General features: G+C 51.2%; 1 protein-coding gene across 1 annotated transcript in view; it reads right to left on the bottom strand.

Moving 5' to 3' along the window:
- Window positions 1-26,152, bottom strand: part of ANKIB1 (ankyrin repeat and IBR domain containing 1) — a 124,298-nt gene that overhangs the window by 11,701 nt on the left and 86,445 nt on the right. Inside the window, exons 10-15 of the mRNA XM_044295872.1 lie at window positions 12,854-12,942; window positions 11,429-11,559; window positions 10,425-10,559; window positions 6,965-7,051; window positions 6,256-6,322; window positions 2,845-2,990 (exon numbers count right to left, since the gene is read on the bottom strand). Of these exons, the coding sequence (XP_044151807.1) occupies window positions 2,845-2,990; window positions 6,256-6,322; window positions 6,965-7,051; window positions 10,425-10,559; window positions 11,429-11,559; window positions 12,854-12,942 (655 nt within the window). The remainder of the gene's footprint in view (window positions 1-2,844; window positions 2,991-6,255; window positions 6,323-6,964; window positions 7,052-10,424; window positions 10,560-11,428; window positions 11,560-12,853; window positions 12,943-26,152) is intronic.

Here is a 26,152-nt window from a genome sequence, read left to right as displayed (position 1 = left end):
CTGCTACCATCGTTGACTCTTACCAGATCCCCGCTGTTTTCTGCTTCCTGGTTCTGGCTCATCCACAACAAGCGGGAGGAGATGCCCCCTCATCACTGTGGAGCCTGGACCAGGTACCGGAGGAAGCAGGGACCTGGTAAGTGCTGGAACGGCAGCAGCACGGGATCGGTGAGGATAAACATACCCTCTTTTATATATATATATATATATATATATATATATTTTTTTTTTTACAGTGTTCTACCCCTTAAATTCATTCCACCAGACGACTACTATAAAGGATTGAATTGCTGCTGCTCATGAGAAGTTGCTTCTAGTGCACCGATCCTTTAAGAGGTCGTGCAAGAATGGGGAGGGGGTTGGAAACACGGGGGGAGCCGCCGTGTCTGAAAGCAGCTTTCTCCACACTTACCATTGAGGACACATGCATGCTTAGCCAAGCCAAGCATGAATATGTATAGGGGTGGGGAGGGATAGCGGTTGGCCAAACGCTTGGGTAATGTGTATGACCAGGTTCACTGACTGACCTAGCAGGAACCATTCTGCCATTCATGCACCAGGGGATCCAGGGCATTGAGACTGAGCTAGTGAGCAGGTGTGATCACCAGCACTGGACATACCAGGTGGGCATTCTAAGAAGGAATCAAAAGAACAGCAGGGGGCGTCATAACACGTACTGCAATATCTAGATACAGGAGCAGTTTGTTAAAAAGAAAAACAATATTTCCATGTTTTGTCTGATCTAACAGAGAACTTAAATACTTTGTGGAACAACCCCCAGGTCCTCCTTACGAGATAACTTTATGTTAAAATGACTATTGTGACTTAAAGGGGTTGTCCCATCTGGACACCTATGGCATACTGATAAGATATTCCATAAATGATAGGTGTAGGACCCGCTCCTACCTGAAAAACGGTGCCCCGCCGTGACTGAAGAACATCCCACACATGGTGTCCTCTCCATTTACTGCTTCGGAACTTCCAAAAAACAGCAGAGTAGACTTGTTCTGCTATAGCAGTGAATGGAGGAAGCTGTGCATGCATTGTTTCTTCTACATTCATGGTAGGGCCCCTTGATAAGGTAGGAGGGGGTCCCAGAGGTGGGACCACTGGCGTAGCTATAGGGGTCGCAGCTGCGACCAGGCCTCTAAGCCAGGGCCCCTTGGCAGTGGCACTGTACTTTTCCCTTTATAAGATGCAGGGCAGCCATAATGTAATCGCTCTCTAGTATGCAGGAGGAGGGGAAGGGAAGCGATGTGAGCGCTGTACAGTACTTACCCCTCTCCTCCTGCTTGCTTTTCTCGGGGCCCGTGCTGCTGTGTCCTGGCTGCCTGCAGTGTCAGGATGTACAGAGCGCCCTATGACCTGAGGCAGTCAAGTGACTGCGCAGCGCGGGCCCTGAGAAGAGAGTCGGCGAAACAGGAGAAGTATGTTTTAGTTTTTTTATTACGGTCTGATCTGAGGTCTGATATGGGAGATCTGAGGTCTGATATGGGAGATCTGAGGTCTGATATGGGAGATCTGAGGTCTGATATGGGAGATCTGAGGTCTGATATGGGAGATCTGAGGTCTGATATGGGAGATCTGAGGTCTGATATGGGAGATCTGAGGTCTGATATGGGAGATCTGAGGTCTGATATGGGAGATCTGAGGTCTAATGGGGTCCGGAGGTCTGGTCTGAGGTCGGATATGGGGGTGTGTAAGTCTAATGGGGGTCTGGAGGTCTAATGGGGGTCTGATATGGGTGTCTAGAGGTCTAGTCTGAGGTCTGATATGGGTGTCTAGAGGTTTGATCTGAGGTCTGATATGGGATATCTGAGGTCTAATGGGATCTGGAGGTCTTGTCTGAGGTCTGATATAGGGGTCTGTAAGTCTACTGGGGGTCTGTAAGTCTAATGGGGGGTCTGAAGGTCTAATGGGGGACCGATATGGGGGTCTGGTCTGTGGGGATCTGGAGGTCCAATGGGGGTCTAATCTGAGGTCTGATATGGGACCTGACATAGCAGTCTAAAGATGGTCTGGTCTGAGATGGGGGGTCTCATCTGAGGTTTGATATGGGGGTCTGATCTGAAAGTTAATGGGGTATTTTTTGTACTGGCGCAGTACCAGTATTTTCAGGGGGACTGTTTCTGCAGGATAGTATTGGGGGCACAGTATTGGGGGTGGCAGGATGGGGTGTTCAGAAGGTGAGAGGATGATGGGAAAGTAGGAAACTAAGATGTCTGTTTGTCAAAGAAAAGAGATGGCTGAAAGAAATCATCATGGCGGTCTGGGCTGAATAGAGAAGATGAGGAAAGAGAACATCTACATCGAAGGAGATGTCACTGGATTAAGAGGTACATATGTGGGGCTGTATTACCCTGTATGTTCTGTAGTGCTGTATGTAATGTTTTCGAAGTATGTCTTTAAGGTTTTTTTTTTTTCATACAAGCGCTGCCTTCTCTGCTCTGCTAACCACTGCAAATGCTGCAGCGAGCGGGTGAACAGAGCAGAGAAAGCAGGACTCATATGAGAGCTGCCTTCTTCAAAAAGCTGGTCGACGGGGATGCCGAGTGTCAGCCCCCCGCCAATCTGATATTGATGACCTATCCTGAGGATAGGTCATCAGCAGTAAAAAAAAAAGACAACGCCTTTAACAGTAGGACTGGAAGGAATGTGTTGTTAGGTTGAGAATTTGGTATGGGGAGGGGGACATTTCAATTTTTGAATGTGAAAAACCATTTAATTAACATAAAATGCCACCAGCTCTAGCAGAGCCAGCGTGAGCAAAATGATTGTTATAATAAGAATTAATAAAGATTATTATTATGAAAAAAATACAAGCAGTAAAATTATGTTATTCACCTGCATTAGCTCAAAAATTTCCTTTTTTGTGCTTTTGGGCTCCAGGAAGAAACCGTAGGGATAAGAACACTTGAGGATGCGCCTGGTCTTGAGGAGCTCGTGTACAGCATCTTCAATAAATGTGGTGTCTGGGCAGCCGCCCTCCGCTGGAAGGAAAGACAGACAGGCGACGGTGTCAGAGGAACACGTCAAGACAATATTCCTCAGAGCAGCTGGAGACTCGGGAAGGTCCCAGATTGGAAAAACATGGCTGCCTTCTTCCAAAACCAGTGCCGCCACTCTTTAGAGGTTTTATGCGGTATTGCAGTCAGCGCTACTAACTTCAATTAAGCTGAGCTGTAATATGAGACACAACCCATGGAGAGGTGAGGTGCTGTTTCTGGAAGAAAGCAGTCATGCGTTTCCAATCCTGGACATCCCCAAGTTCTCGGCAATTGATTCTAGACTGTGTTTTCCCATTTTCAGGACCAATTCAAGAGACATTTAGAGCAGACTGCATACAATAGGTTTTGGGTTGGATGCTCCCTAAAGGGTCTGTTCCCCAAGGACAACCCCTGTGCTTAAGCCCTATTAGGACATATGGGTGTTATGCAGGGGGTCCCCTGCTGTGCTAAAATGGACAGCCACTGCAAAGAGCAATCCTGACACTTGCAGATTCAAAGCAGACATGTAATACTAAATTTCACCAGCAGTGGCCGCTGCAAAGGAAATGACTGGCTGGTCATCTTCCTTGCAGCGGCCCCTGCTGGTGAAATGTAGTATTACATTACTGCTTTAGCCTGCAAGAGTCAGGGTTACTCTTTGCAGTGGCAATACGCTGAATGCTATATGGTTGCTCCATCTCAAGTGACTACCAAGGACGAAAGAGTGACCATGTGGTATACAGTAAATAGTATAGATTTAAAGCAGGCGTACTCAACCCGCGGCCCTCCAGCTGTTGCAAAACTACAACTCCCAGCATGCCCGAACAGCTTACAGCTGTCAGCCTACAGCAGGGCATGGTGGGAGTTGTAGTTTTACAACAGCTGGAGGGCCACAGGTTGAGCATGCCTGATTTAAAGGGATACTACATGTAGAATAAATCCTCTGGGAGGCTCAACTCCTTGTAATCCTTTCTATTTTTGATTAGGGACCATACGTTAGAGTGGGCAAGGATTATGTAAAGGGGTGACATTTAGGCTGCTTTCAGACGAGCGAGTGTCACGCTCAGGACTCACAGCGCAAGCTCCTGTCTTGTATAATGCTGTCACTGTAATACAATATACAATACATTCCAGATTTGTAAGGGTTACATAGCATCATAAATCAATATAATGATATGCGACCCCGTCAGTGTTGTGAGGTCAGGACGGGTGCTGCGTTGCAAGTCCGGTGTGACACTCACTCGTGTGCAACCAGCTTTAATCTCCTACTGCAGATAGAGCATCAGGGTAGGGTTTCTGATACAGCCAGCTGCCTCCCAGCCGGGCACATAGCGGTCTGAGCACTAACCCTTTTTTATAAATGATTGTTCACGTGCACTAGCACTGGGGGGGTTGAAGCATAAAGATGCAGACCTTCTGTCTCCGTACTATCCCCAATAGTCCAGTGTATTTGATAAAATTCTAATGTAATATTAATCTACGTTGGCGACTAAGATACAAAGCACAACATAATAAAACAAAGTGATGACGATACCGTATCTCATACTGCCCGGAGCTGGGGCGCGGCTGCCTTGTAACTCTTGGAAGGTATACAGTTTCCTGACTTGACTATTCACTTAGGGCTCATGCATAATAAACATATTTTCTTTCCGTGTCCGTTCTTTTTGCGGACCGTATGCGGAACCATTTATATCAATGGGTCAGCCAAAACAGAAGTTACTCCGTGTGCATTCCGTTTCCGTATTTCTGCAAAAGAATAGAACATGTCCTAGTATTGTCCGCATAACGGACAGGAATAATACTGTTCTATTAGGGGACAGCTGTTCCATTCTGCAAAATACGGAATGCACACGGACGTAATCCGTGTTTTTTGCGGGACGCAAAATACATATGGTTGTGTGCATGAGCCCTTATAGATAAGGGTTTGCTGCCAAAAAGGAATTGTGCCACAAGGCGCCGAAAAAACTGTCCTGCATCTTAACAAGACCATTTACTGTATGCAGAAGGCCCTTTTTCCCCAAGAAAAGTCTCTTATGGAGACACGAAGGTCTGCATAAGAGCTGTGAACACAAAACGGCAGAAGACTTTTAAAGGGCAGAATTTGTCCCTATGACACTGGCTGACCTGTTACATGTGCGCTTGGCATCTGTGTTGGTCCCATGTTCCTATGTGCCTGCATTGCTGAGAAAAATAATGGTATAATATATGCAAATGAGCTTCTAGGAGCAACGGGGCCGTTACCATTACACCTAGAGACTCCGCTGTCTCTGCAATTGCCGCACCCTCTGCACTTTGATTGACAGGGCCAGACATGATGACATTCAACGTGCAGAGGGCGCAGCAGTTGCAGAGAGAGCAGAGCCTCTAGGTGTAACGGTAATGCCCCCGTTGCTCCTAGAGGCTCATTTGCATATATTATAAGATCATTTTTCTCAGCAATGCGGGCACATAGGAACATGGGACCAACACAGATGCCTTCAGCTGCCGAGCGCACATGTAACAGGTCAGCCAGTGTCATAGGTACAAATCTGCTGACAGATGCTCTTTAAGGCTCCATTCACACATCCGCAATTTTCCTTCCGCATCTGTTCCGCAATTTTACGGAACCGGTGCGGATCCATTCATTTTAATGGGGGAGTAATTGCTGTCCGCATCAGCACTTCCGTGATGCGGTTCCGCAAAAAAAATGAAGCATGTCCTACTTTTGGCCGCAAATTGCGGTCCGAGGCCCTATTGTACTCAATGGGTCCGCAAAAAAGCAGATGACATGCGGAAAGACACCAAATGTCATCCGCATGTCATCCGCATATCATCCGCATTACCCTAGCAGCATTTATTCCTTTTTTATTTCTGCGGAAACACAGAAACACGGAACGGATGTGGATGCACTTTTGAAAAAAAAAAAAAAAGTTTTTTACGGAAACACGGATCCGCAAAAAAACAGACCGTAAGGAAAATTGCGGACTAAGGCTATTGTAGCAATGCCTATAACAGACAAGAATAGGACATGTTCTATTTTTTTTGCGGGGCTATGGAAAGGACATACTGATGCGGACAGCACGCGGTGTGCTGTCTGCATTTTTTGCGGACCCATTGAAATGAATGGGTCCGCATCCTATCGGCAAAATAAACGGAATGGACACGGAAACAAACAATGTTCGTGTGCATGTAGCCCAAGCAAGATTATTTGCAAATCTGCTTAATTCTAGAGGCAGTGAATAAACTAAAAATACCTTTAGATAACCCCTTTAAAAATGGCGGCTCTTACCTTCACTAAGAGCTCTGCTCAGCTGCTCCATCTTTTCTTTGGCCGTTTTTAGAAGACGCTGTTCTAGCTGGAGAAAGAGGATGCAAAACGTTGTTAAAGGGCTTTCTCATCTAAGCATTTGTGGCATATCAACGTCAGACAGGTGCGGGGTCCCACCTCTGGCTCGGCTATTTCACCATAGCGGTAAACGGAGAGGTAGCCGCGCGTTCAACACTATGGGACCTCCGAACATAGCTCAGTGCTGGCTCGGCTGTTTTTGGAACTCCCATGGCGAACGGAGGGTGGTCGCACTTGCGTGGCTGCTCTCTGTATACTTTGGGGCCCTCATTTTGGAGGTAGGAAAAGGTCCCAGAGGTGGGACCCTCACCTGTCTGACATTTATAGCCTATGCCAGCAGTATGCCACCGAGGTATGAGATGAGACAACCCCTTTAAGCTAGAAGGCTTGTGCCTATTGGTGGGATTAAGAAAAGGACACCCAGGGGAGAACGAGGGGAAGACTGCAGGGGGCACTAGATGTTTAAAGCCATACATCACTGTAGGTGGGGCCTACAAGATGGGTGGAGTCAAAGGCGCCTGAGATGTAAATTTAGTACTGGTACTAATACATAATGGGATGAAATCTGATAAATGGTCTCTCGGTCCAGTGTGAGAGAGAAGCGGGATTGGTTACCCTAAAAAAGGGCCATATGGCGGAATGGGAACGTTACCCGGTAGCTGTGTTCATGGTTCCTAAATCTTGTATAATAGTGCATAAATCTGTCCAACTCCTGGAATCTTTTATGTTTCTTTTCAGCCTAAAATAAAAAATAAAAAAATTAAATGCACAGTTTGCATCAATTCATTGACCCCTTCTACCCCAGAGGTTTTTTTTTGCCTTTGCGTTTCGCGCTCCCCGCATTCGCATAGTCGTATGAGGGCTTGTTTTTTGCGGAACAAGTTGTACTTTCCAAAGCCAGCATTTAATATTGCACAGAATGCAGTGGGAAAAAAAGGTGGTGAAATTTAGAAAAAAAATTAAAATAATTTTTCTGTCATTTTCTGAACATAAATAACTTTTTTTGCAGTTATGTGTACACAGCTGTGTGAGGGTTAATTTTTTTCGGGTCAATCTGTACTTTTTATTGAGAGCATTTTTGTGTGTGTACGACTTTTTGATCACCTTTTATTAATTTGTTTGTGGGAGAAGCGACCAAAAAATGGCGAATCGGCCATTTTGACCCTTTTTTTTTTTTCATTTTACCTTTTTCCGTATGGGATTAATACTTTTATATTTTGATAGTACGGGCGTTTTCACATGCGGCGATACCCATGATGTGCATTTGTTTTTTTTACAATTTTATTCATTTTGGGGAAAAGGGGGTGATTTGAATATTTTTTTTTTTTACACTTTATATATTTTTTTTTATAGTTCTCATAGGGAACTATAACAAGTAATCTTTAGATGCTAGTGCATCAGTTTCCTACAGACAAGGGCTCCATAGGAAACACTGTGCAGCAGCCCCATGTCATTTACTATGACAGCAGGGGCTGACGCACACAAGCTTCGGCATCTCCGATCCCCACACGGGGCATCCGGAGCATTACCGGAAGCAGCGCGTGCTTCCGGTATTTAGTGTTCTCAGATGCTGTGGTGAAGTTTGACCACAGCATCTGAGAGGTTAAATGTCCGTGAACGGCATTTTCGCCGGTCGCGGACATTAGCTGCGGGTGCCTGCTGTATGAAACAGCAGGCACTTGGTTGCTCCGGTGCACACTCCGCTCAGGAGTGGGCGCCATCTTTAAAAACCCGACATGTGACGTACGATATGATGGGTGCCAAAAGTGTCCCATAGGCTCCTCTGCTATCTCAAGAATGAGGTCCCGCCTTGTGTGGTGTGCCCTACATTCATTCACTGCCATGAGAGTCCCAATAATAGCCAAGTGAGTGACTGTGCCCAGTAGGGCTGCAGCTATCTATTATTTTAGTAATCAAGTATTCTATCAATCCAACGATTAATCAAGTACTCTAATAAGAAAAAACTAATTAAAATAACATTTTCCTTTATATAAACTCATCAGGCCAGTGCCGCCATCAGCTCCCCCAAATGCCATCAGCCCCCCATGTCTTCAGTCCTCCATGCCATCATGTCCCCCACTGCCATCAGCCCCTCCATGCCATCATGTCCCCCCCACTCCCCCAGTGCCATCAGCCCCTCCATGCCATCATGTCCCCCCCACTCCCCCAGTGCCATCAGCCCCTCCATGCCATCATGTCCCCCCCACTCCCCCAGTGCCATCAGCCCCTCCATGCCATCATGTCCCCCCCACTCCCCCAGTGCCATCATGTCCCCCCCACTCCCCCAGTGCCATCAGGCCCTCCATGCCATCATGTCCCCCCCACTCCCATCAGCCCCTCCATGCCATCATGTCCCCCCCACTCCCCCACTGCCATCAGCCCCTCCATGCCATCATGTCCCCCGCACTCCCCCAGTGCCATCAGCCTCTCCATGCCATCATGTCCCCCCCACTCCCCCACTGCCATCAGCCCCTCCATGCCATCATGTCCCCCGCACTCCCCCAGTGCCATCAGCCTCTCCATGCCATCATGTCCCCCCCACTCCCCCAGTGCCATCAGCCCCTCCATGCCATCATGTCCCCCCACTCCCCCAGTGCCATCAGGCCCTCCATGCCATCATGTCCCCCCCACTCCCCCAGTGCCATCAGGCCCTCCATGCCATCATGTCCCCCCCACTCCCCCAGTGCCATCAGGCCCTCCATGCCATCATGTCCCCCCCACTCCCCCAGTGCCATCAGGCCCTCCATGCCATCATGTCCCCCCCACTCCCCCAGTGCCATCAGGCCCTCCATGCCATCATGTCCCCCCCACTCCCCCAGTGCCATCAGGCCCTCCATGCCATCATGTCCCCCCCACTCCCCCAGTGCCATCAGGCCCTCCATGCCATCATGTCCCCCCACTCCCCCAGTGCCATCAGCCCCTCCATGCCATCATGTCCCCCCCACTCCCCCAGTGCCATCAGCCCCTCCATGCCATCATGTCCTCCACTCCCCCAGTGCCATCAGCCCCTCCATGCCATCATGTCCCCCCCACTCCCCCAGTGCCATCAGCCCCCGCATGCCATCATGTCCCCCAGTGCCTTTAGCTCCTGCATGCCATCATGTCCCCCAGTGCCATCAGCCCCTCCATGCCATGTCCCCCAGTGCCATCAGCCCCCCCTCCCCTGCGGAGAAGGACCGCAACATCTTCTTCCTCCCAACATGCACTGGGACCTGATATCACACATCGTCATGCTGTGCACGCCAGGTCCAGGACACTGCAGCCGGTGCCGAGGGGAGACCACGGAGCGGTGAGTGATAGGCTTCACTTCATCCACGCTCCGTGGTCACATGATCAAAACGAATCCTCGATGCAGGAAAACTGCATCGAGGATTATTTTGTGTCGATTACATTGAGTAATCGTTGCAGCCCTAGTGCCCAGCTATTTTCGAAAAATCCCATAACAGTCAATGGAGATCTGAAATAACATGCGCTATACAGTAGGTCTCTGAGAAAAAGGGGCATCTGGGTCCATCTGATTTACACACCTAAGCTGGTGACCTATGCTTAACAGAATTAAATATCCTAGGATAGGTCACCACTATCAGATCACAGCGGTCCAAGCTCTGCGGCCTCTTCATAGTATATATTGTTATTTCAGATCAATCCGATTAAATTGAACAGGACTGAGCTGCACAAAGGCCATGGCCCTCACCTGAACGCTGCAGCCTATTCAAACAGCTGGTTGGCAAGGACCCCGCCGTTCAGATACTGATGCCCTATCCTGAGGTAGGTCATCAATATTTAAATCCCGAAAAATCCCTTTAAGCTGGTACATACTGGTAATAAAGTACATACTACGAAAAGGATTGTGGATGGTCTGAGACAATGGCCCCTTTTTGCCTTAATCTGTCTCCCTTTAATGACTTGCAACCAACTGTGGACCAATCAATATATAATTGTGTTGCACTAGCGTACCAGTGTGGTGGCCGGTACTAACTGGGTAATCTAGGATTTGGAACGGCGCCCCCGGTGGTGATGTAAGCTGTGGAGGAATATACTTGGCTAACATTTCTCCCAGGTACATTGTTCGGTTTCTTCATACAGCAAGAAATCTGCAGAAGACGACTCACCTCCACGGTCATTTCCTTAGACTGCTCCTCCACCTGATTTATGACCTCGTAGCGCGTGCAGCGGTAATAGCCCCCGGTGGAGGAGCTGTGTTTTTTCCACTCCTCCAGGCAAATCCAGCAGAAGTCGTACTTGCACTGTTAAAAATAAAAATGATCACAGTTTACGTTTTCTTGGATGTTTTCTTTTTTAAATCCATTTTATTTTTATGCCCTTCATTTGGCCACATAAGGAAGCGGGAAAATACCCACTACAGGTTGTTGCACATGTTAAGTAGTCGGTTGCGGCAGGCACACTTGGCGGGGGCACCTCCGGCAGGCACACTTGGCGGGGGCACCTCCGGCAGGCACACTTGGCGGGGGCACCTCCGGCAGGCACACTTGGCGGGGGCACCTCCGGCAGGCACACTTGGCGGGGGCACCTCCGGCAGGCACACTTGGCGGGGGCACCTCCGGCAGGCACACTTGGCGGGGGCACCTCCGGCAGGCACACTTGGCGGGGGCACCTCCGGCAGGCACACTTGGCGGGGGCACCTCCGGCAGGCTCACTTGGCGGGGGCACCTCCGGCAGGCACACTTACCGGGGGCACCTCCGGCAGGCACACTTACCGGGGGCACCTCCGGCAGGCACACTTACCGGGGGCACCTCCGGCAGGCACACTTACCGGGGGCACCTCCGGCAGGCACACTTACCGGGGGCACCTCCGGCAGGCACACTTACCGGGGGCACCTCCGGCAGGCACACTTACCGGGGGCACCTCCGGCAGGCACACTTACCGGGGGCACCTCCGGCAGGCACACTTACCGGGGGCACCTCCGGCAGGCACACTTACCGGGGGCACCTCCGGCAGGCACACCTACCGGGGGCACCTCCGGCAGGCACACTTAACACGGCAGAAGGATACAGCAGAAAAATCTAATGTGTATCTGCCATACAACCTGCCGCAGAAATGTGAAGCTGCCATGTGAACATACCCTGACAGTCACCAAGAGGCCATGTTTCTTACCTTGGCACACTGCATATGGTTACAGCCCTCATTCTTCTGGATGGGAGACTTGCAGTTGGCGCAAGGTTTTGAGTTTGTTAATAACCAGAGACAATTAGCAGCGTCCTCGAAAGCTTCGCTCACTCCGACCACTAGATAACAATGAAGAAAAGCAGAAAATACAATCTAACCTCTCATCTTATTGTGGTGTTTAAGGGGTATTTTCATCAACCTGCCTGGACACCAACCTCTGGGACCACCACTGATCTGGAGAATAAAGGAGACACAACGCTAAGGTCTCATCACTGATTTCTCCTGGACAGCGACACCCCAGCCACCTGGCTGTGCAAGGAACTGCAGCCGGACCCATTCACTTGTACGGAACTTGACTGCAGTTTCCTTGCACAGCAGGGAGAGCGCCGCTGTGCAAGGAAAGACTGCGGTACCTCTATTTTCGGGACTGGTGGGGGTCCCAGAGGTTGCATCCCCACTAAGTAATGGCATATCTTACTCTTTATAAAATGGGAATACTCCTTTAACGATCCTTGCAGCTCCTTCAACCTAAGGCTTGTTTGTTCCAGCAGCTGGACCCCCACCAGTCAGCGAGAGATGGCCTTTCCTTTCCATGTGCCATCGCATTCTATAGTGGCCTGCAACCTCGGCACTCCAGCTGTTGTGAAACTACAACTCTCAGCATGCACATAGAACTGAATATAACATACTAGAAGATGTAGGGCTGGAGACACACTTACGGGGGCATGTCACCACTGGCCTAGGAAAAGGCCACAGCGCTCACCAGCCTATTCAAACAGCTGACCGGCAGGGGTGTCGGGTGTCAGACCCCCACCTATCAGATATTGATGACCTGTCCTGAGGATAAGCCATCAATATCAAAATTGATTCCAGCCACTAATCCATGAATGATACTTGTAGGTTATATGTGGTCATTAATGTCAGCTGTGCTTTGTCAGGTCACAGTGACTGCTGCACCCAGTCTCAATAGTGTCTCAGACTAATACTTGACGCCCCACCCCATGCTTTACACTGCAGCTTTGCTTTTCAGTTGCCGAGTGTAAGCACAAGCTCATCAAAAGTCAGTACACATAGGGCTGATTTCTCTGGACAGGGCCCAGTGCAGGTACATCTGCCCCGGTGTAAATCAAGAGCAGTGATTTGCATTCTGGCGGTACCTGGAGGATGTCGCCCACGAAGCCTCCGCCAGCGTGCAGCCAGACGCTACGTTACTGAAGCCTAAGTAACCATTATTAGCCGCGTGACCCGTTCGTTTAGCAGCCGCCCTGCATGACTGGACCTTATTCTAGCTGCATCATTTTCTTCTGACCTAAATCCACCTCGGCTCATTAATGAATGTGCTGAACGGCTGCATCCCTCGGCAGCTAGCCGCGTGCGCTGAAGCGGACAACGCCGCCACAATATCATACTCACACTCCTCGGGCTTCATTTCAGACACCTTGTGGAGCCAGTTCTTCCACGTCTGGCAATCACACGGTTCGTGGGCCTCTCCTAAACATTCCCTGTAACAGAGAAAACCAACATTCACCATTTCCTGCTTAACGCGGAGCCTAAAATAAAAAGGCAACAATTCTGCAGCTTTATAGCGTCAGATTTGTGGATCCAGAATCCGTTAAAGGGGTTATTTAAAGTTACAATACTGATGGTTTATCTTTAAAGAACTCCAGCAAAAAATTTTATCCTCTGACCTGCTAGAAAGGTGCATGTTGTAATCCGTAGTGAATGTAATCTTCTTACCACTGACTGTATTTGTGAGTTATCCCCTCCCTTCTGATCCTCAGCTGTGTCATGTGACCAGCACTGATCTCCAACTGACACAGGACAGGACGTCAGTTACTTCTCTATTGATTCCTATGAGACTGACATTGAGGCTCCCATAGGAATACACAGATAAACCGGCTTCCTGTGCACACATAAGATGCTGTGTTATTTGGAGAGTCAGAGTGCTGGTCACATGACACAGCTGAGGATCAGAAGGGAGGGGGATAATTCACATCCCAAATACAGACACTGGTGAGAAGATTATCATGTACCTTTCTAGCAGGTCAGAGAATAACATTTTTTTTGCAGGAGTTCTTCTTTAAAGGGGTTATCCCATGATTTTTTTCAGGTGGACCCCCGCTTCATTCACTTTTATGGGGCTGATGTAGACAACTTTCCATCACCCACACAGAAATTAATGGAATACTGGACCCACTGAGGGTCCTGAAATCTAATATGCATCACCTATGCTTTGGATAGGAGATAAATATATGTTTATAGGATAACCCCTTTAAGCTGCCTATACAGATTAATGTCAGTTGAAGCTACCGATTTTGGCACGACCGGGCTACCGTCTAATGTGTATCCCCTGACAATCAATGTTGGGGAACAGAAGAATTGCCCCAATAATTTGGGCACAGGAGGATCATTCTCGTGATCAGTGGGGGATGGGGGTGCAGTGGTCGGCTCCACCAATCTAACTTCTTGTTACTGGGATACTCCTTAAAAGTTGTCCATTACTTAAAGGGAACCTGTCATGTTGAATGTGGTGTCTGAGCTGCAGGCAGCATGTTATAGAGCAGGAGGAGCTGAGCAGACTGATATATAGTTTTATGGGAAAATATTCAGTAAGACCTATAATTTATACATTTAAATTCCTGCTCATTCTGGGCTGTGAAGTCCAGGAGGCGGTCCTATCAGTGATTGACAGCCTCCCCTCTTTGAGGAGGCGGTCCTATCAGTGATTGACAGCCTCCCCTCTTTGAGGAGGCGGTCCTATCAGTGATTGAGAGCCTTCCCTCTTTGAGGAGGCGGTCCTATCAGTGATTGACAGCCTCCCCTCTATGAGGAGGTGGTCCTATCAGTGATTGACAGCCTCCCCTCTATGAGGAGGAGGTCCTATCAGTGATCGACAGCCTCCCCTCTATGAGGAGGAGGTCCTATCAGTGATCGACAGCCTCCCCTCTATGAGGAGGAGGTCCTATCAGTGATCGACAGCCTCCCCTCTATGAGGAGGAGGTCCTATCAGTGATCGACAGCCTCCCCTCTATGAAAAGGAGGTCCTATCAGTGATCGACAGCCTCCCCTCTATGAGGAGGAGGTCCTATCAGTGATCGACAGCCTCCCCTCTATGAGGAGGAGGTCCTATCAGTGATCGACAGCCTCCCCTCTATGAGGAGGAGGTCCTATCAGTGATTGACAGCCTCCCCTCTATGAGGAGGCGGTCCTATCAGTGATTGACAGCCTCCCCTCTTTGAGGAGGCGGTCCTATCAGTGATTGACAGCCTCCCCTCTTTGAGGAGGCGGTCCTATCAGTGATTGACAGCCTTCCCTCTTTGAGGAGGCGGTCCTATCAGTGATTGACAGCCTCCCCTCTATGAGGAGGAGGTCCTATCAGTGATCGACAGCCTCCCCTCTATGAGGAGGAGGTCCTATCAGTGATTGACAGCCTCCCCTCTATGAGGAGGAGGTCCTATCAGTGATCGACAGCCTCCCCTCTATGAAAAGGAGGTCCTATCAGTGATCGACAGCCTCCCCTCTATGAAAAGGAGGTCCTATCAGTGATCGACAGCCTCCCCTCTATGAGGAGGAGGTCCTATCAGTGATTGACAGCCTCCCCTCTATGAGGAGGCGGTCCTATCAGTGATTGACAGCCTCCCCTCTATGAGGAGGAGGTCCTATCAGTGATTGACAGCCTCCCCTCTATGAGGAGGCGGTCCGATCAGTGATTGACAGCCTCCCCTCTATGAGGAGGCGGTCCTATAAGGCTGATTGACAGCCTCCCCTTTATGACTCTGCTCAGCTCCTCCTGCTCTATAACCTGCTGCCTGCAGCTCAAACACCATGTTCAACAAGACAGGTTCCCTTTAAGCCTCTTCCATTCCATTTATTAATCTGGTTGCCCGTCTTTGAACCCTTTCTAGGGCAGAACGAGCAGGAATTTAAACGGGGTTGTCCCATGAAAAATATTCAACATTTTTCTAATCAGCACCTGGATCTGAATATTTTTGTCATTAAAAATTTTGAATAGCCACTGAGTTATTTACTGAAATCTATCCGTATAGCGCCACCTGCTGTTTGCTCTTTTTCTAATTTCTCTGTCCAGCTCACTGAGGTGGACGCACATGCTCCGTTCCATCCTTCAACGGCCATCAGCTGCAGCGGAAAGGACACGACCCCTGAAAAAATTCACACCCCTGAGCTTCCAGCTTGAAATAAATCTATCAGAGCTATTGAAGCAATTTCTGGATCCATGTGAGGTCCAGGGCTGGTTCTAGCTTTGTTAGAAAGAGATTGGCATGTTTTATATGATGTCTGATTTTTATTTTTTTTACATTAAATGAGTGAAAGTTTATTTTTATTTTTTATGATTCTTTTCCCACTAATCTATATATCAATCTGCTCAGCTCCTCCTGCAGATTACCCTGAATGATATATAATATACCCGCCCCATCTCAATAAAATTCTGTAAAGATATTCAAAATATATTCATGAACCAGGCAGTTCAGGATGAACACTTCTATAGTTCTCCAAAAATCCTCATTACGATTTGCGTTCCCTTCCTTTTCCATCTACTTGTGATACATTTTTTCATAATGCTCATGTTACAGGATCCCGTCCGGGTGCCCCCCCCCAATAATCAGAGGCCACGGAGCCCTGCCCTCACGTATTAAACCTGAAGACAATTTACAGCAATCTCTGTTTGCTCAGTTTCGCACAAGTTTCTGCTCCGCTGGCCCCTGACGCGCGTCGCGAGGATATTAATCCGGTTCCCCGCGGTGTCTGTTGTGTCTCGTCTCGGATTTCGGCTGCTCTATAAATGATGTAGGAGCGAACAGAGGGCTGTGAGAAAGGAACTCGCCCCCCCGCAGGTAACCAGACACGGACCATAAAGGCCAGGCTTTACCCCACACTGGGTTATAATACGCGGAGGACGCCGCCGGCTTCTTACAGCCGAGGACTGAGAATGACTCAGAGCTTCTCGGAGAGGAGAAGGCGATCCGGACAGACGCTGATAGACCTGGTCATGACGGGGTTAAAGACGGAAATGTGTTAACCCTTAGCAACCCAATACCAGACTGCTGCCTTTTACCTTGTGTTTGGTCTACATCTCATTCCCGGCCCTTGCAATGAAATTTAAAGGAAATGTCCACTTTCGAGGAACACTTTATGGTTACAAGAAAATGTATTTATATATAAAAGCATATGTAAATGCAAAACCTATTTCACTTATGATCACTTAAAGGGGTTCTGCAGTTTGTTTAAATCAGGCATCCTCAAACTGCGGCCCTCCAGATGTTGTAAAACTACAACTCCCACAATGCCCTGCTGTAGGCTGATACCTGTAGGCTGTTCGGGCATGCTGGAAGTTGTAGTTTTGCAACAGCTGGAGGGCCGCAGTTTGAGGATGCCTGGTTTAAACTGATGATTTATCCTCTGGATAGATCACCAGCATCTGATCGGCGGGGGTCCGGGATCAGCTGTTTGAGAAGGCAGCGGTGCTCCTGCAGCGCCGCGGCCATGTCGCTATTTACCGCTGGCCCAGTGATGTCACGACTAGTATCAACTGGCCTGAGCGCGGCTAAGCTCCGTTCACTTGAATGGAACATAGCCGCGCCCAGGCCAGCGATACTAGTCGTGACGTCACTGGGCCTGCGGTGAATAGCGAGAAGGCCGCGGCGCTACTGCCAGCGCCACTGCCTTCTCAAACAGCTGATCGGCGGGGGTCCCGGGTGTCGGACCCCCGCCGATCAGATGCTGATGATCTATCCAGAGGATAGATCATCAGTTTAAACAAACTGCAGAACCCCTTTAAAGATACAGGCCCAAAGCCTGAGGCTGAACTACTGAGAAACTCCCTTGTCAGATGCAGTGTTGTAATAGAGGCAGACTGCCCTGCACTGGACAGAAGGTTACGAGTTGTCATTGGCACGTTTTCATCTCTCAGTAGTGCAGCCTCAGGCTTTGGCCCTGTCATTTTAAAGAGGTTTCCCAGGATAAGAAATTGGCTCTTTTTCCAAAAACAGCGCCACACCTGGTGTTGTGTGGTTTTGCAGCTCAGCTTCAATCACTTTAAAAAGGGTTTTCCAAGTCCTTACAACTATTGATCTATGCTCTGGATAGGTCATCAGTATCTGACTGGTGAGGGTCCAACACCCGGGACCCCCGCCGATCAGCTGTTTGAGATGGCAGCGGCGCTCCTGTGAGCGCTGCAGATTATCCGCGCTCACCAAGCACAGCGCCGTACATTGTATAGTGGCCATGCTTGGTATTACAACTCAGCCCCATTAACTTCAATGGGAACGAGCTGCAACTACACCACGTGACCGATTAATGTGACGTCACTGGCCTAGGAAAAGCTGTGAGAACCTGCGGCACATCCAGGAGTGCCACTGACTTCTCAAACAGCTGATCGGCGGGGGTCCCGGGTGCCAGACCCCCACAGATCCAGAGGATAGGTCATCAGTATTAAAATCTTAGAAAACCCCTATAAATGAACTGAGCTGCAATTCCAGGCACAACCAATAGACATGTGCGGCGCTGTTAATGGAAGACAGAAGCCATGTTTTGTTAATCTGCGACAATCCCTTTAAATGATCAGATCACAGCACAGATATTACAAACCTGGTGTTCACTGCAACCTCTTGGCGCGTGGAGATTGCGCCCACGGTATTAACAGTGGTGGAATATTACAACTATTAGCAGTGGCAGCCATACCAGTGCCAGACCGCGGCCGAAATTGTGGAAGTGCATTGCAATGTGGCTGAAAATTTTGGGTGACCTGTCGGGTATAACGGAATCCATTAAGAAATATTTTAGGTTTAAGGCCTCTTTCACACTTGCGTTGTCCGGATCCGGCGTGTACTCCACTTGCCGGAATTACACGCCGGATCCGGAAAAACGCAAGTGTACTGAAAGCATTTGAAGACGGATCCGTCTTCAAAATGCTTTCAGTGTTACTATGGCAGCCAGGACGCTATTAAAGTCCTGGTTGCCATAGTAGGAGCGGGGAGCGGGGGAGCGGTATACTTAGAGTCCGCGCGGCTCCCGGGGCGCTCCAGAGTGACGTCAGAGCGCCCCATGCGCATGGATGACGTGCCATGCGATCACGTGATCCATGCGCTTGGGGCGCCCTGACGTCACTCTGGAGCGCCCCGGGAGCCGCACGGACGGTAAGTATGCTGCTCCCCACTACACTTTACCATGGCTGCCAGGACTTTAGCGTCCCGGCAGCCATGGTAACCATTGAGAAAAAGCTAAACGTCGCATCCGGCAATGCGCCGAAACGACGTTTAGCTTAAGGCCGGATCCGGATCAATGCCTTTCAATGGGCATTAATTCCGGATCTGGCCTTGCGGCAAGTGTTTCGGACTTTTGGCCGGAGCAAAAAGCGCAGCATGCTGCGCTATTTGCTGCGGCCAAAAAACGTTCCGTTCCGGAACGGAAGACATCCTGATGCATCCTGAAGGACGGATTTCACAACATTCAGAATGCATTAGGATAATCCTGATCAGTATTCTTCCGGCATAGAGCCCCGACGACGGAACTCTATGCCGGAAGACAATAACGCAGATGTGAAAGAGCCCTAATACGGGTACGGCGTCTCCGCATGCCGTTTGGGAGGCGATGAACACATATCTGAGGGGTTCATTGATTAAAGCTATAAGGCCCGCCGCTCCGAGACCCGATCACAATCCTTATCCATCCTGATTTCTAAATAGCCGCAATCATAGAGTGGCAAGTGTAGAAACGGAGGGGGACCACTAGGAGAAGCAAAATGAGCCCAAGCAAGGCACAGGCAGCGGCGGACCGGCTCCGTGAATTTGCCAGAGCCGAGAATCAACATGGCGCTGCGTCTCCATCTACCCAGCGCGCGCATGTGACACGCGGCAATCCGGCCCTGCAGCAGGATCCTCAAAGTGAGGAAGAAGCTGAGCTTTCACCTAAAGAAGCCCATGAGCAGCTGATGACAGCGATCTCTATGTGCCAGACCTCCCTTACCAGCAAAATTGAGGAGGTAAAGGTGGATGTAGGGCTCCTGAGGCATGATGTGCAGCAGCTGCGGGAAAGAGCGAGACAGACTGAGCACAGGGTGTCAGAGCTGGAAGACATCACCCGGCCAATGCAGGTCAAGCTGTCTGATTTGGAGCAGAAAGTACAGCTATGGCAGCAAAAATGCGATGATCTGGAGAATAGATCCAGACGAAATAACATCCGAATCTTAGGCCTTCCGGAACGGGCTGAAGGAATGGATCCTGCATCTTTTATAGAAAATTGGTTCAAGACCACATTTCCGGGGGCCGCATTCTCAGCAACATACGCTGTGGAGAGGGCTCATAGGGTCCCGGCGAGACCTCCCCCGCCGGGGGCTCCCTCCAGACCCTTGCTGGCCAGGCTCTTGAACTGGAAGGACAGAGATCTGCTGCTTACCTTGGCTAGGACCGCGCAGAACCTATCGTATGACAACTCCAGGATTTCGCTATTCCCTGATTTTTCGGCGGAGTTACAGAAAAACGAGATTTTTGTATAACTTACCAGTAAAATCTCTTTCTCGCTCTTTCCTTGGGGGACACAGAAGACCTTGGGTATAGCTCATCTCCCTAGGAGGCGTGACACTAAGTGAAAACTGTTAAGCCCCTCCTCCACAGCTATACCCTCAGCCTGGAGAGAGAGACTGCCAGTCGCGTGTCCAAGTAGTAAGAAAAGGCAAAGTCCAACCAGTGGAAACAACAAGCCAACTACCCAACGGGTAAACAAAACTCGGAAACCGTGCAGAGAAAAACCAATGAATGGGTGGGTGCTGTGTCCCCCAAGGAAAGAGCGAGAAAGAGATTTTACTGGTAAGTTATACAAAAATCTCGTTTTCTCGCCCAATTTCCTTGGGGGACACAGAAGACCTTGGGACGTTCAAAAGCAGTCCAAGAGGGGAGGGACCACAGCACCAAGGCGAAGCACCCGAAGGCAGCAAGGAAATGCCACCTGCAAAAACCAGGCGGCCCAAGGCAGCAACCGCCGCCGAAGCCAGAGTACGCACCCAGGTAAACCTGGTAAAGAGTGCAAGGAAGACGTGGCCACCCTGCACAATGACATGGCTGAAGCCCATGCCTCCCGCCCCGGAGGCACCAACCGCTCTGGAGAAATGAACGGTGACACCATAAAAACAGAGCCCTGCCCTTGAGCAGTAACCACAGCAATAGCCACGTGGTTAAGCGGAGGAAAGCACCCAGGAGCCGTGAACCTTGGCGCGGACCTCCTGGAAACAAGAGACAGAGCGTCGACAAGAGTCGGAGATATCCAAGCAAAAAACTGCAGACACTTCAAGTAACAGAGTCCCAGTCGCAGGTCCAGGTCAGACTGGAGAAGACCGAATCACGGGAAGAGAAAGGCAGAATTGGGTGAATGCCCAGCTTCCTAAAGAACCCCAGGGAAGACCCTAAGTCAGACAACAGAACCTGGACGAAGCACGGCCGGGAGCGAACACTAGTGTGCTCGCTGGACTCGTCTGGGCAGACGGGAGGAAATCCAATGCGAGTAAGCGCAAATCAGTGACACGGCAAAAAGGTTGGGAAAACTGGTCCCGTCGGCCCCCGAGCAACGCCGTCCCGAATCCACGCGGAGTGGGGGAGCAGATGGACAAACGGAAGGAACCGAAAGGGACCCGGCCAGTTTCCAACAGACTCCAGGACAAGTCAGGCTAAAGTCCTTGTCGTTGTAGCCACCACAGGAAGGTGTTCTACCGACCCGAAGAGGGGGCTTGAAGGGTAATCTTGACAGAAGAAGTAGGCACGCCAGGTTACTGAGAAGGTAAAGTCAGAAAGCCTGGACACAGGGCAATGACATTACCACTGAGCTACCAGCTTAGCTTGTCCAAGCCGGACCAGCGCCCAGAATGGTAAAAGCAATCTGCACCCAGCGGGAGGACAGAATGCGGCAAACCCAGTAATAGGCACACAGCTAGTACAGCCAGTGTGAACAATGGAGACAGTACGAGGTCATAAGGAACACCGGGACCATCCATATGAACAACCTTGGTCTCCCCAGGGGAGGAGGGCAGTGAAGGAACAGCCCCTGAAGCCTGGCCGGGCAGAAGCCACATCGGAGTGAAACTGACCCAGGAGAAGCCAAAACAGAGCCGTCGAGAGAAAATATAGCCGAGAAGACGGATGACACCCTCCAACCGCAAGGAGAAGTGGGCAACAGGGAAGCCACAGGACCGCTCAAAAAGCAGAACTCCGCTACTCCGAGATGTCCGGCTCACCAATTCGCAGAAGGCGAATACCCTAACGAATCGAAAGTGGAGGTCCCTGACCTCGGTAATCGAGCAACCAAGAGAAGTTGGGTGACCTGCTCAAAAAGAGCGGCTAGAACCTGGTAGCAAAACAAACTGAAGCACGGAGGGTGCCAACAGGAAGGACTCAAACCAAAACGCATCCAAGAGGAGGAATGGCAACAGGCGAGGGAACCGTAATCCGGCCAGAGCCAACGTAGACTGCGAGGGACGCTGGAGACAGCACTCTCGACCATGTGACCGCTTGCGCTGGGAAGCAATGCCACAGGGTAACTAATGGGTACGCATCCAGGAACCACAAACACTCCCCAGACGGAAGGGCCAACGAATATGGTGGATACTGTCACAACGGAAACACCAAATATACCCTCCGAACAGAGAACGGATACCACCCAGCTCGCTGCAGTAGAGAACAATAGAGCCCGTCCAGGCCAGGTGAACAGAAAGATCTCCTCAGAGAAGAGTGCCAGGCCGGCGGCAATCACCGTATCCCAAGAGAAAAACGACAAGTCGCAGGAAGAATGGAGGCATATGTACAAGCAGCCCCATAAGCAGTGAGAAAGCCAACCCACCTACGGAAGGAGAAGGCATACACGGCCCAACAACGCACAGAGTAGCAGCCCCAAGAGCGTCCGCCCACTGCGAAATAGTCATACAGCAAGGAGGGCCAGCCACAGAGCCCCACAGAAGTGCAAAGTGCAACCGGAAGGGGGGACACACACAAGACTAGTATGGCATGCGACGGAGCGCAAGCAGTCTGCCCAGAAGAGAGGGCAATGTACTTGGCAAACAGTGCGGGCAGCAAGCGTGCAAAGCCCGCCCAACAAGGGGGTGATGCCCAAGACCAGCACCTACTTCAGAGAAGGAAGACATACCATATTCCGCCCAGAAGAGGGCCATGCACATGGCCCCACCGCATCCAGCAGGACGTCCACCTAGAGAAAAGGGGACATGCACAGGGTAAGCCTAGCATTAAGTGAGTGTGCAATAATCCACCAAACACCGAATTTTGTGAGAGTACAACTACTTCGCCAATGAATGGGGACAAGAACAAGTCCAGCACAGCACATACAAGGACAGGTGTGAGTCCTGTGAGCGCACAAAAAGTCCACCCATGGAATGAGGGGTGGTCACGCACAAGGCCAGCACCGTATCCAATGGGAGTGCAAGCATTTCACCCAACTTAGAGGCCAGCAACGTATCTGGTGAGAGTGCAGTATGCTACCCAGAAGGGGGAGCCATGCCCATGGCCAGTATTGCAACCAGGGAGAATGCGAGCACCCCGCCATGGATGGGGGTCAGGCACCTGGCCAGCAGCACACTGGCGAGAGAACAAACACAGTCAGTGAGAGCGTGTGTATGTTGCCTGAGGAAAGGAGACATGTCCATGGCCGGCAGCGAATCCAGTAAGAGTGCCGTACACCGCCCACGGAAGGGGGAACATGTACACGGCCGGCAGTGGATTTAGTGAGTTGCAAGCATCCCACCATGGAAGGGGGTCCTGCACGCGGCCAGCAACTTAACAGCGAGAGAACGACCCCAGTCAGTGAGGGAGTATGCATGGCGCTTGAGGGAAGAAGGCATGCCCAAGGCCGGCAGCGAATCCAATGAGAATGCAGCATACCGCCTATGGAAGGAGGTAATGCACACGGCCGGCTGCCCAGCACCATAACCAATAAAGTGCAGTATTCCGCCTAGAGGAAGGGGGTCATGCACAAGACCGGCAGCGAATCCAGCTAGTGCAGCATTCCGCCCCTGGAAGGGGGTCATGCACAAGACCGGCAGCGAATCCAGTGAGTGCAGCATTCCGCCTATGGAAGGGGGTCATGCACAAGACCGGCAGCGAATCCAGTGAGTGCAGCATTCCGCCTATGGAAGGGGGTCATGCACAAGACCGGCAGCGAATCCAGTGAGCGCAGCATTCCGCCTATAGAAGGGGGTCATGCACAAGACCGGCAGCGAATCCAGTGAGTGCAGCATTCCGCCTATGGAAGGGGGTCATGCACAAGACCGGCAGCGAATCCAGTGAGTGCAGCATTCCGCCCATGGAAGGGGGTCATGCACATGGCCGGTATCAAATCCAGTGAGAGCAGCGATTTCGCCTATGGAAAGGAATCACGCACATGGCCGGTAGTGAATCCAGTAAAAATGCAGCGGTCCCCTATGGAAGGGGGTCGTGCACCAGACCAACACTGTATCTGGTGAGAGTGCAGAGTCCACCTATGGAAGGAGGACATGCACAAGACCGGCAACGAATCCAATGAGTGCAGCATTCCGCCTATGGAAGGGGGTTGTGCACATGGCCTGCAGCGAATCCAACGAGTGCAGCGTTCTCGTGCACATGGCCAACACCGTATTCGGTGAGAGTGCAGTATTCCACCTAAGCGGGGGGTCATGCACCAGGCAAGCCTGCAGCCCGAGAGAGTGCAGTATCCTCCCGCCTAGGAAGGGGTTGTCTGCACATGGAAATTACCATAGCTGGAGGGCGCATGCACTTGGCCAGCGCTGCATCCTGGAGAGGGCCAAAGAAGGGAAGCATGCACCAGCCGGGGAGTGCGACACCATGCCGCTCATGGAAGGAGCACGCGTACAGGCGGCGCTACTGAGATAAGGCTGCAGCGTCCTGCGCAGCGCACACGAAATCCATTAGCTTAACCATGTCATGCATTCCCAAATAAAAAATAGCCTCACTGAGGCAGAAAGAAGTGCCACCATACAGGTGCCCAGCATAAAGTAGAGGGGGGGGGCGCGCCAGCCATATAGGCCCATCAGCCGAATAAAACAAACAAGCACGGGGGCCGGTACCCGAAGGGTTAACAGCCACCAACCTGGAAAGGGAGGAGGAGGCGGCGGCGCGATCCCCTGGGGGCGGGGAACCTCCAGGCGGGAAGAATTCGCGCCCGGAGAAGTTCCCGCCCCCTCCAACAGAGGCCGGAAGTTTGCGGCCTAGCAGGCCGTGAAGCCGGGGCCTAAATTTTCTGCGGCACCCGGCTGACCGGGGCCGCACAGGAAAACCGGAGCGGACTGCCTGGACAAACCGGCCGCGGAAGCCCACCCCGCGGACCGGAAGTCAGAGGCCCGGGTGGAGCGCCGGAATGCGGCCCAGTAGGCCCGGAGCCTGGACCTAAATTTACGGCGCCCGGCCGGCCGGAAGTCGCCGACGGCCGGCCGGAATCGTTGGAGCATCGTGCTCAAGCCAATGCCGGCCGCGGGAGTCTACCCCGCAGGCCGGAACAGTCGGGGGCCGGGAGAGTGCGGCCCAGCTCGGAGGTGCGGCCCAGCAGGCCGGGAAGAAGCGCCGGAGGTGCAGGCGCCCAAGCAGCACTGCCTTCAGGAAAAGGCCCCCGGTCCAGAGCAGCGCATCGGTGAGGGGATGGGGGGACCCTGAGACCGGGTGCCCGTGAGGATGTGAGCACAGCGTTCCAGGAGGGACGCTGATAAGTGAAGGGAGACTGCCTATTCGCAGCATTCTGCTGCTAAAATGTCCCATGAGGGCCAGAAGGGAGGAGAGGGAGCAGGGAGTGGAATGTCGCCCCGCAGCACCCCAGGGGCCAGCCTAGGTCCAGCAGTGACCGAAGGGTCCAAGTATGGGGGGTCAGGCACGCAGGAGACCAGGGTGGGGGGTGGGGGACGTAGGGCTGGAGAAGCCACTCTCTCACCATAGTCGTCTTCACCCTCAGTCCATTCCAGCAGGGTCGCCCCTTCAGCTACTGGCACCGCAGTGGCAGGACGCTGGGAGAGGGACTTGGCGTGCGGGCGACCCTTGCGCTGGCGGGATGTAGGGGAGCTGGGCTGCCCTGATCCACCTTGTCTTCTGTGGGGGAGGCAGCAGTGCGGATGACCGGCACTGGCGCAGCTCAACCCCGGGAGAAACAGAGAGGTCTAGTGCGACTCTGTTGTCCCTGATGATCTGGAACAAAAAGAAAAGAAAAAAGTAAAAATCAAAATTTAAACAAGGAGAAAACAGCCCTGCAGTAGCAGGGAGTGTCTTGCCTCCTTGGACACTAAGCAAAAACTGGCAGTCTCTCTCTCCAGGCTGAGGGTATAGCTGTGGAGGAGGGGCTTAACAGTTTTCACTTAGTGTCACGCCTCCTAGGGAGATGAGCTATACCCAAGGTCTTCTGTGTCCCCCAAGGAAATTGGGCGAGAAAAAAGATCCACCTTTGTGGCGGTCAAGAGGAAGCTACGCGAGCTGAATATCCAGTATTCCATGTCATATCCAGCACGGCTCCGGGTTGTAGACGGCGGGAAATCCTTATTTTTCACGGATCCGAGAGAAACCGACGAATGGATTGCCAGCAGACCGAGATAGGGATCTGAGGAACTTTGGGATCCTTACTACACTAACCTACTCCGAGCGGATTTGTGCAGGACGTTAATTTAATTTGTCTCTCGTTGGACTTCGCTCGCAGGAACACTTCATTGGTATCGTATGATCATCA

The sequence above is a fragment of the Bufo gargarizans genome, chromosome 5 (assembly GCF_014858855.1).
Source record: "Bufo gargarizans isolate SCDJY-AF-19 chromosome 5, ASM1485885v1, whole genome shotgun sequence".
In the NCBI taxonomy this organism is placed as follows: Eukaryota; Metazoa; Chordata; class Amphibia; order Anura; family Bufonidae; genus Bufo; species Bufo gargarizans.
Note: the sequence above shows the minus strand (reverse complement) of the source record. Positions and strands in the feature narration are given on the sequence as shown.